Source organism: Diadema setosum, chromosome 3 (assembly GCF_964275005.1).
Source record: "Diadema setosum chromosome 3, eeDiaSeto1, whole genome shotgun sequence".
In the NCBI taxonomy this organism is placed as follows: Eukaryota; Metazoa; Echinodermata; class Echinoidea; order Diadematoida; family Diadematidae; genus Diadema; species Diadema setosum.
The window spans coordinates 33,216,707-33,228,932 of NC_092687.1; the positions used below are offsets into that span (position 1 = coordinate 33,216,707).

Below are 12,226 nucleotides of genomic sequence, written 5' to 3' on the forward strand. Positions count from 1 at the left end.
GGATGAAGCTATTGAAAATTGGCAGTAATTATTGTCAGAATGTGTCAATACAGCATGCTCAATTTCAGCTTCATCTAAAAATCCACTCATTGTCGTTGTCTCAGTTGTTTACATCCTGTTTTTGCCCGATTCTTCGCACAGCTGGCACGGTTTGTTAAACATTAAACGCTTGAATAGACAGATAGACCTGACACTTCGGCGCCTCTTTCCTCGGTTCACACTTTTCCAGAGTGCGTGCTTTCTTTCCAATATTTAGATAGGTTAGGAGAGTCCATTTCACTTGAACTACACATCATTTTAAAGCTTAAAGTCTGCTCTTTCAGAATATGCTCTCAACTCAAATTTCATGTCTGGCGACTTTCTGTTTGTTTAGTGACGCAGGTTTACACATGGTGTAAAATTTTGAGTTACAATTAACACATAAACACAACTGACTAGAAGAGGGAATAGTTGTAAGGCAATGCAGACACTCACACATACCTCTGATTAACAGTAGAAAAAAAAAGGGGTTACAAAAAAAAAATACAATTACAATATATGTAGCATGGAGTTAGACAGGATTATAGATTATGAAAAGTAAAGATGCCATAATGTAAGGCAGTACCGGAAACTAAATGTTGTCAAGGTCGTGGTCCTTTCTTATCACCCTTTAAACAACTTTCCCCGAACTTGTAGGTAGAAGAGCAATGATCCCGTTATTCCTGATGAAATCAGCCGAAATCTCATCCGCGTTTGCTCAGGATTTTTTCTCCACACCAAATCTGAAGATAATTGAGCGTCGGGAGTAATGTTCCATTTCGTTAATGGTGTTGTTGAAGACCTATATTTCGTTGTGTCGGTGTGTGTTGGTCTTGTTCAGTTCTTATATTTCTTTGTCCGTCCTTTCTATTTTTTTTTCTGTAGGTCGAACACTTCACCTTAGACAACTTCAAGTCTATTCATCCATTTACCATTTTTTCTTCACAGCGTTACAGACGATAGTCTCCATGAGAGTGACTATTTTTGTTTGTGTGTGTGTGAGGGTAGGGGTTCTTCAGCAGGTCTTTCATGACCTAACACGTAATGGCTGCTGTTTGTCTGGTACTTGATGGTGTGTTGGAACTAGACATCATGAATAGAGCACATGCAATTATTCGCAGCGATAGAATGGTATAGAGCCTAGAGGCTAATCAACTAGTACAAGCCAGTCCATGTTGTGATGAAAGTGGCCAACAGTAGTGTCAACGTATGGGACGAGGGCAGAAGTATACATCGTCAACATAGTCACCTCAATATTTGAGATTCTCAGCTGCCTGCTACTCCGTTCAGCTGCAAATTCAATATTAGTTCTTTATTTTCTCAGTTGACATGCACCAGATGGTCAAGAGTAGACTGCCTTCTGATGTCACCGTCCTCCTAAAGCATTTTGTCCATTTTTTTTTTCATTTATTCATTTATTTACTTTTCTTTTATTTCCGGCGTCCTTAAAGGTACATTTAACTTTATACCCCAAATAACGGTTTGTTTGTTTGTTTTTTAACCCAAAGTCAAATAATTGCATCTTTGGAAATACTCTAATTACACATTATAAACAACATAGATGTTAATAAGATTACACGTGAATATTTACATTGTTTAGTGGCTTAAATTAGGGGTCGAAAAAGAAAGAAAGGCGTAGAGGTGGATGATCGAAGAAAGAGATAAATAAACGTAAAGAACTTGGCTAATACATAATGCATCAAACGAGAGATACTAAGAAGCAGGATAGTACATACAAGCTACATAACGAAAATATCTAACTGGAGGAGAGGTAGCTGTGTGGAACTCTGATTCGGTTGTTCTATTTCCCAGCAAAGAAGCGAAGCTTCACATCGTTCTGGTAGAGCTCCTGAACGACTCACCTCCATGCTTATACGAACCACTTCCTCTTCTCAGTCAGATCGTCAGCTGTGAGGTCATTATTTATGAAATACTTAACCATGATTCTTCATGAGGTCTATTTTCCCAAGGTACTCATTCATTGAATTGACGGCTACTTTGCCATTGCTTTAAAGTTGCAAATGGGAAATTATGCTCAAAGATGATGCATAACGAATTATGCATATTTTTAAGGCAATTGTCACCATCCTTCCTCTAATCACTAGAGCACAATTATCAAGCAAGTCTTAGATTCCACATCATCCATGTCTATATCTCACTATCATACAAAACAGAAACCCCTCATCCATTATGGTTTTATGGGTTCAAAATATGCTTTAAGGGGCGAAACTACAGTATTTACGCTTTTCCCCCCTGAAACACACAGATTCGCGAAGTATCTTGAACTGTTCGTTGACAAGTACAGAATGCCTTTCCGAGACAGCAGTGAAGCTAAAGTGCCGAGGTAAGAAGATGGAGTTGAAATGATCATATTATATTCATCACCTGTGCAGAAAAAAACAAAACAAAACCCAACATCTTATTACTTCCGATATCTTGTAAGACTGGAATGCGCAAGAAGTTATGAACACATCCTGCAGCCTTGTACTTAAGCCACCTTATATAGATAATATAGTATATAATTTGTGACCGTGCATCACAAAACGAACAAAAAGTCGCACACACTGACTTTGCGTGAGGACTGAAAATAAGCGAAATGGGTCAACCTAGCCAATCTAGACTTTTTTTGTATTTTCTGAAAGAGCAAGTCTTCTCTTACATTATGCTAAAATTTGGGATCATAAAACGGGCAGGAAAGTGTGTGTTTTTTTTTTAGCAGATTATCTCGAACATTTTTGGTAGAATAGCGTGATTAGGTGTGTCTTTAGAGTCTCCTTTTCATTTCTGCAAAACCTTGTACATACTCTTCTCTTTCAACTCTAATAAGCTTTGAAAGGATAATGCTACTGCTTTGAAAGTTGGCATTAATTATGGAAAGAATGTATTAATAAGGCATGTTTAATTTCACTTTAATCTAATAGTCCTTTCATTGTTGTTACTCTGGTGGTTTACTTCCTGTTTTTTTGTCCCATTCATTGCACAGCCAGCACGATTTGGTAAATATTAAGCGCTTGAATAGACACTGTACTTCAGAGCCTCTTTTCTTAGTTCACACTTTTCCTGAGTTTGTGCGTTCTTCCCAATATTTAGATAGGTAAGAAGAGTGCCTTTTATTTGAGTTATACATCATTTTAACGTTTAAAGTGTGCTCTTTTAGAATATGGTCTTAACTAAAAATTCATGTCTGGCGACTTTTTGTTTGTTTTTTGGTGCAGGGTCACGTTCCATCACCAACACATTATTCACGGACCAGCCACTCTTGGATGTGTTGTTCAGTATGAATGAGTAGACACTTTAAACGATTTAGGCAAAGTATAAGAAAGTTACTCTCATCTAATACCACACTCAATGACTTGGAACGATTATTAAGTGTCTGCAAACTATTTTTATGCTATGCACATTACATTTCTAATATGTTCCTGTTCCCCCCCCCCCCCAAGGAAAAACGCAGTATCTACATCCAGCTCCATTTCTAAACAACCGAGATATTCACCATTTTATATTTTTGCCAAAGCCCCTGGAAAATATGCTCTTTTGAAAAATTCCTTCATTGTGGAATTTTAGTCTATCTAGCTACCAATTTTCCTGGAAAATATCATTTTGTGTTTTTGTTTTGTTTTTCAGTTATTGATGAAAATGTAGATACTTTGGGGAAACCCCACGCAATTGACTGATTTCCCCAAGGAAAAACGCAGTATCTACAACGGAACGAATTTCCCCAAGGAAAAACGCAGTATCTACAGCGGAATGACTAGGATTAATCTTCTGCCATAATTATGTATGCATGTATACATCATTGTTCCTGGGGCCCTGAGGGATGCATCCTCCACCCCCACCCCCATTTATGCCCTAATTACAGAACAGGCTTCATAAGATTATTAAATAACAGATCGTTCTTGGAACGTTTTGCTTAAAAGTGTATCCCAGACCGATCTTGCTGTAGGCCTAACGTTACGTCGATACGTGTTTAATATGAAGCTTGCCAGGGCTGTAATGTGATGCTACATGGCCTAGCCGCTAACTAGCATCTAGAATACTAGATCTAGATCTGTACAGTCTAGGTTACAGTCTGTCTAGACCAAAATAAATCTAAATCGGATGTCTGAACCTAGATCGATCTAGACTAGGTCTAGTTTTTATATCGTTTATTCTAGGCTGGCTACGTAGCAGGCTACACGAGTCTACTGCCTCAGGCTATACATGCACGATGCTCACAGAAAAACACAAAAATAGCCTAACGTTAGAACTGCAGAAGGTTTAAGCCCTACACGAGCCAGGACTCTTTGATTAGAAAAAAAAAATACATCTAGAACCGGTCTAGAATGAAGTGACATCCGCTCTCTAGGCCTATTCCTTCTGGATTGAACCTAAGTTTAACGTCATGTAAATTTGTAATGTAACTTTTTTTTAGTTGTAAGTTATGTAGCATGCAGCATGGGATCATGCATGCATTTTACGCAACCCAGTCTCACTAGGGTCTAGACACTGTCTAGATCCCATAAGAATTAAAATACAACTTATTCTTAACTGTCTCTATTTTGTCCATTTACCGTGGGTACCTATTTTTCACATGGACCCTAATCTATTGTCAACTATGTAATTTTAAGACAGTATGGTATGGAGTAGATAATTGAACATTGACACTTCACTAGACTAAGGTCTAGGATTCTAAAAAGTGGTTAAGTTTTAGACTTCTTACTACAGGCCTGCCCTAGAGTAGGCCTATTCAAGTCCTACACTAGATCTTTCTTTAGGCTTTCGGAATACGGACCCTGAAAGTTCTGATTAACGTTAAGTCTAACATTAGAAAAGAGACGCAAGACTCAAACGTTACTGTCTAGACAAGTCTAAAATAGGCCTAGGCCTGCTTAGACTTAGGGAGGGTGTAACATGTTACATAACCTGACGTTTATCCGATACAACACAAATAGATCTAGGCCTATTGCCTTTCGACGAAACTTTCGGATTCGGAGCCTGAGGAATTTTGACAAGGGTCTAGGCATAACAAAGTTACTTCACAACAAGTTAATATTGAAATAGTACGGATAATGTTCATCATTGAGGTAGAATATGAAAGAATAAAGCTGATCGTTTATCACACGAAGCGAAGTAAACACAAATGTATGCATTTGTGTTTACCTCGCTTCGTGTGACAAACATGCATTTGTGTTTACTTCGCTTCGTGTGACAAACAATCAGCTTTATTCTCTCAATATTGAAATAGTTTTGAATAACTTACTCATTATCTGCAGATAAATTTTTCTTGAGGGCTATAGGCTCACGAGTAATTTTCCCCACGACAACATTTTGTTTTATTCCAAGTACACACTCCCACTGTATGCTGACTAGCCGGGCCCTGTGCTGACTGTACTGCTGCACAGCATCAGCGCAGCTAGCTGCAAGCTGTCAGTGTTGTGTTGTATTGTTTAATGTGCACTCGGTTAGTCTTAATCACACACTGTGTTTTATATTAGGATCACGATCTCATCAAAATATTTACTAATCAGTATTGTTTCGGTTAGATATTTTGAACATTATGTCTTATTATTGAGTAAGTATATCTAAAGAAAGTAATTTACGTTCAAATTACAGAATAACCGGCAAAGTATTCACATATATAAATAACAGTGTCTGGTAATTAAGACTAGCTTTGTAGATACTGCGTTTTTCCTTGGGGAAATATTCATCATGTAGATACTGCGTTTTTCCTTGGGGAAAGTGCAAGTTAAGTGTAGATACTGCGTTTGGCAGTTACGGAAAAGTGGCTTTCTAAACATTTTTTCAAAAATCTGAATATGTCATATGAAGAAGGATTGCCCTCTGAGTATATTTATGCAAAAAAGTGAAAATCGCCAAAAATGTTAGATACTGCGTTTTTCCTTGGGGGGGGGGGGGGCAGTGTTCTCACGTGTGATGTTGTGGCTTCAGAGAAAGTAGAGATATAATATTGTTGTTGCAAGAAATGTGAAGTTGTTTCCCACATGTAGTTGCAGTGATCGGCATAATGCCTCCACTGTTTGATACATTTCCTTTTTAATTCCGTCGATCAATATAAGCATACTTTATCAAAATTGATTTTCAAAAAAACAGAAAGAAATGAAACTGAGGATTGACGAGTGTTCGAAAACAAGGATGAGCATTATTCTAATTGGGGTTAAATGTCAAACACAGATATCGCCTTTTTTTGCATCATCTTTGACTACAGATCAGTGTGTAGATACAATGAGATGTAATTTTTAGATTGCATGTAAATACGATTGTTTTCTTAACACAATGTAATATGTGCATATAAAGAAATTGCAAACTAGGCCTATAATAAGTGTAACTTGTTAATACAAAGTATACCAGTTAATAACGAAGGTGAAAAGAAACATAATTCCGAATATACGAGAATGCTGGAGATGGGGAGGAAAGCTTATAGAATAAGCAGTGCTTGTAGGATGCGTTCATTCGAAATAGTAAAACAATTATGGTTAATTTGATTTACCTTCTCTTCTTTTTAACACAAAAAGTGGTATTTCAAAACTATATTACATAAAGTAAGAAGATAAACGTAGCTTGCCAAAAAACAACAAAACAACAACAACAACAACTAACAAATCCCAGCACTTTCATGCAGACGAGAAAATAGCTGTGACGAGGACGATAGAAAGGAGAAAACAAGCTGATAACATGGTACAGAAATAAAACAAAACAAAAAATCGGCGAAGTGACGGATGAACGGGGCCGCTGAGCGCTGTACGCTGAAAAACTGTACCATTCCAGTTATTTTTCGAACCATTTTACAAAAACAGCGATCATGTATTTCTACATATCTATTTGTGAAGAGCTCAGTTGCAAAATGTTTTACATCCATTGTTCATCAAATTCACTTTTTGGTATCTATGTACTCATTTGTAGGACCTATTTCCACTGATGCTAACCTACAGCTAAATTTCCAACTAGAAAGTGTTAAAAAAATAAATAAAAAAATCAGTTCAGTTTCACCTCATTGATTTAACAAACCGTCCCCCCAAAAAGGACAAGGATAACAAGGATTTGACAAGAGCAAAGTTGAAACGACGGATAAATTAGATTAAAAAGTCTTTACGAGTAGTCCCATGCACTGCAGTTACTGTTAGTTACTCTGCGTTGGTGCTATTGTGTGTGGAGTATGATACATTGATTGAATTTAATCCATAATTTGTGCCCAAGATTTTCAAGTACAACCAGTTTGCGGGTATAAATTATGCATTATCTGCCTTCACAGCGAATAAGTATGTGATGCTTTAATCCGATAGCGCAGTTACGTTGGAAAATGTAAATTCTATGACATGAAATTCATGGGTCCACATCATACTCAGTCGTAGCCTACTGTACTGTCTGTATTTTGACACCCCTATTTACAGTGCATTACTCTTGCTGGGCTATTCTATACATGTAAAATGTATATAGCATACAGAGTGGGAAAGTAGTGTTTGAAGCTTCGCATGATAGATTCATATCTATTATTTTGAAATCACATTTTAGTTTACAATGTCACAAAGTTCTTACCAAACATGTATTTCGTATGAAATAGTTAAGAAAATATTACGCATTAAGATACTGTTTTCCTCCTTTTACGTTCGAAGTTCCAGTGAAGAAATCAAGTTAAATAAAGAGAAAGAGATATTGACTAGAAAGTATTTTTGAGACATGTGAAAGGAGAATTTTCAATTCAAAGTTTGGTTTATTTTCCGACAAAACATTTATATTCACTTTCTTTGATAACAGAGAATAAGGTAAACGGAGCATAGTGAAATAAAAAGACCGTACAATAATTTAGGACCTTATAGTAATTATGCATTATATAAAAAAAAAAGAAACAAAAGTGGTCGAAGTGAGGTACATGTATATCCTTGCTTAAAGTGCGAAAAATGGAAGGAACCCCATAAACAGACAGTGCTTGTAAAATGTTGGCCCCTGGAAAGGAATATCGATGGAAAGATAGTTGTAGCAATGTAAATAAAAAAACAAACAAACAAACAAACAAACAAACAAAGATGACGAAGTCTGGAAGCCAACTGAAAATTTGATTAACAGATAAAAACACTTTTATAGACGCGAACAAACATGAAACAAGACTAGACAACAAAACAACTACTGAAGAAAAGGCTGTACGGGAAAAAACAGAATGGACAAGACTAACAAACAAAAGACAAAATAACAAACCAAAACGTATAACGGAGACAGCGATCTTCGGCAGAAGCATGTCAAGAGAAACAGATGATAGTTGTGGAGGGAAAAAATAATATTGTAACGCCTGAAAAAAAGACAAGGAAATAGAGGGACGTATATGAACAGGAGTAACATACAGAAATTCAAATAACATAGATGACAACAAATATAATAAAAATACAGTTAATTCTTCGAAGGAGACAAAGTGAGTAGGTCAGTATGTTCGAAAGAAGGCCAAATGGCTAGTTCAGTATTGTAGAGTCATACGATTGCAATGAAAAGGACTTCAGTCTCCTCTGTAACGAATATGTGGATGGGGCGTGTTTTTTTTTTTTTTTTTTTTTCGTTATCATGATTCAAGAAAATTCCAATAACTTTGGCCGACATAAAAAATGTGTTTTTAGCAAAATTCACACAAAGAAAAATATCAATAAAATACAAAAGAAGAAAAACCAACGAAATTATGACAAAAAGCCCATGAGAGAGAAAAAAGAAAAGGAAAAACAGAGAAATCACATGGAAAGAAAGAAAGACATATTAAACAAGAAGAAAATAGAAAAAAAAGTGGTTGTGAAGAAGGAAAACAATAGATAAATCCTGTGGAATGAAAAAAATAAAGACTGGGGAAATGTATGGTTAATTGCCTCTTCAAAATGAAAACAACACACATATTATTTTATGCATATTTTTATGCAAAAACAGGATCCCGTGTATCTGTCTCTCAAAGACAAATTAAACAACTCTAGATGAACAGAAATACAGGAGTCCATCACCATAAGCAAAGGCTTTACGAAGACAATGACCTCTAAATGATTGTCTAAACAATACGACATAGAATATAACATTCAGGTCACCACTTACTGATCGGGGGGGGGGATACTGAGGAGAAAACAAAGTGCAGCGGTGCATTGTGCAAATGTGAAATGACTGCGGTGAAATGAATTGTGAATATGTGTTAATGCTCGTGTATGTTGTGTATGTTCAGTTCGGAGCCCTTACTTTAACTATAAAAGTGAAAAAAAAAGTAGAACAATAACTACATGTTCTAATATTTGGACACATGTTGAGTTCACTTCATATCTTTGAGCTGTCTTTTAAATAAATGAATAGATGTACATTCTCTAAGGTTATCGGTTAAACAGTTCCAAACATCAGAGTCATGCTGTTTGAACAATTTTTGTGCTAAAACAATTTTCGGGTTTTGAAGATGATACTCAGATGAACGGCGGGATGGATAAGATTGATTTAAATGAATTATATATATAAAAAAAAAAACATGCAGTAATCACGAGTTGATTTTTCATTTTCTCATGGCACAATATTTAATGTGCCTGGTAGATAGATTCTGCTGACTGTTGATGCGTTACTAGTCACCAGAGGAGAACCACAAGGGGCCGCTATTAGAATGTCAATAGGTTCTGTCAATAGGGGTGGTATTTTCACTTTCTTCATGTAAGTTTGGTTTCTGTCTGTGTGTTTCTCCGCTTATGCAGTGCCTGGGTATCTCGGATGCTTTACGAGATTACAAAGCACACAGGTCAGTAATCAACTTCAAAGTTTCCCCAGACATGTCGGGAGGACCGACATGGAGTGCGCCTCCATGTGTAGGGAACAAAGACAAGGAAGGGGCGTTGCTGTCATACACCAAAGGGCATGCTTGTGCGTCCCATCAGAGACATTTGTTAACTTATCCTCTCCTAAAACTTATCTTCGTGAATGGTCATGTCCGAGCCAACTGATATTCAGGTCCGATGTATTTTATGCCTATAGAGGTGAGCTGTTTAGAATCCATACTGTTTATTCACTTTACTATTTACAATATTCTTCTCAACAAAAATTGTGTCGATGTGGCTCACTGTGTTGATTGCAATTGTTATGCGTAAATCACTAATTTGTTCATGTTTTTTCTCATGTCTTATGATTCTGCATTCACGAATACGGAGTTCGTGTGTGCATTATGAATAGTTTGCTTAGATTTTCATTTTTTTTTTTACATCAAGCCTTTACTGCTTATTCATTGCTGATTGTATATAGTATCCTACGGATTTTGCAACCAAATTGGTATTGTCCGAAATGGCACATGGGATTCCAACAGCACCTGGTTTGGTTCTATAGTAACCCTCACATGTGATAAAGGATTCGTCCTCAATGGCAGCGCCACTCTTCAGTGTGCGGGATTACCTGGACGGTCAGCTTACTTCCCGACTTGGAATTCGTCGCTCCCATCTTGCGAACAGGTCGAAAGTAAGCATTACCGTAGACTCCCCCCCCCCTCCGAAAAAAAAAAAAAAAATGTTACTCTACTCTTTTCGCAATGCTCTCACCCCTCATACTGAGGCAGTGAGTTAGCTCAGTCTGCTCGGTAGCGTATCTGCCTCCAGATTCAGAGGACCCCGCGGGGTCCCGTTGCATTCCCGGGTTCCCACTGATCAATGCTGTGTGAAATCATACCATCCCCTCTACACAGCAAGAGGCAAGAAACTCTATCCCTCGGACAGGACATGGAAATGGAGGTCCTGTATGTATAGGCCTATGCACGTAAAAGATCCATTCATGCATCGTCAATAGCAGGACGTTTGACCCGGTGAAGTGGTCCCGCTTTACATCCAACTGGACTCCATATACATTGAAGACCAGATATTGCTGCTGAATATGGGCTACCCAGCCATCTTCTCGGATGGAAATGAAACAAAAAAAAAAGAAAAGAAAAAGATCAATACATTGCTGTACCTAAATGTTGTCAAGGTCCTGATCGTTTCTTTAAAAAAAACAAAAAATTCAAACTAAAAAAAAAAATAATAAAATCCTTGCAAGCATGAAAATGAATTTCCCCGTGAAGTTGTCCTACTAAAGTAGACCTACATCATCGCAGAGAACAGGGTGATAACCAGGTGAAATAGTCAGTCGGATCCTCTTACATTCGAATAATTATTGCCTATTCAACTATCTTCTCTGTTTGAAAACGACACAACGAAAGAAACAAACATTTGTTTGATGAATATGACAGAAAATGTTCAATAGACGAAAACAATTACTCTGTGCCTTCTGTTACTATTTCCTTCGAAAGGGGGTCGCATCGGTAATCAATGTTAGTAACTTATGCTGTCGTTTTCTTTTATTCATCTATTGCGACATATGGTCATACACTGAAGCGTCTGGAATGTTTTGCAAGCATCCGCCTAACCAATCTAATGGAGAGTGGAACTCGACCGACTCATCACTGGGATCTTCAATAACTCTCGCTTGCAATGATAATTACGTCATCAACGGCAGTGCTACAGTGAGATGTATACGACTTTCGGACAACAATTCACTTGCCTGGAATGCATCCTTTCCAACTTGTTTGACTTCCCAGAACATATCAGAGGGTAATTTGTTTCTTCTTTTCAAATAAGACGAAAGATTGATACAAATAAATAGAATGCACGGCAAATCCAACTGTAAGCACATCATTGAAAAGAAGGACAAGGAAAACTCTTCTTTTTTTTGCACCTCGAAATGTGGAATTATAGGTCACTGCAAATTAAGAAAGCTAATGTGGCATTGAATGCATTGCAAATGCATGCTGACTTGTTTCTATGAATGATACGTGAACATCACTTCTTCACCAGGTTAATAAATAGTATGCATACCTGTCACAGTATATTCTTTGGCATCTTTTCCATCAGTTTTCTTCTGACTCCATGTATACGCCCACTAAAAATAAGAACTTTCAAATAGAAACCATAATTCTCCAAATGACATCAGCTGACAAACCTTGCTTTACTATGAAATTGGAATGCCATTTTACCTAGATTAAAAAAAAAAAAAAAAAAAAAAAACTAGCACGCCTCACTACTCTGATAGAAAAAAAAAAACATGTGAAGACTGACAAAATTAGGTGATCCGATTTATTCGGAAATATTATATGTTATGAGTCCTGATCCCTATGCACATGACTCGATCCGGCCCATTTGTGATTAGGGACAAATGGCTTTTTGATATTGAGATTCTCATCCAGAAAAGGGAAACG

At 37.1% G+C, this 12,226-nt stretch overlaps 1 protein-coding gene across 1 annotated transcript in view; it reads left to right on the top strand.

The window, feature by feature from the left end:
* Nucleotides 1–1,198: 1,198 nt before the first annotated feature.
* LOC140246797 (seizure protein 6 homolog) overlaps nt 1,199–12,226 on the top strand; it is a 29,355-nt gene continuing 18,327 nt past the window's right edge. Inside the window, exons 1-5 of the mRNA XM_072326128.1 lie at nt 1,199–1,244; nt 2,285–2,362; nt 9,708–9,986; nt 10,249–10,458; nt 11,367–11,582. Of these exons, the coding sequence (XP_072182229.1) occupies nt 1,199–1,244; nt 2,285–2,362; nt 9,708–9,986; nt 10,249–10,458; nt 11,367–11,582 (829 nt within the window). The remainder of the gene's footprint in view (nt 1,245–2,284; nt 2,363–9,707; nt 9,987–10,248; nt 10,459–11,366; nt 11,583–12,226) is intronic.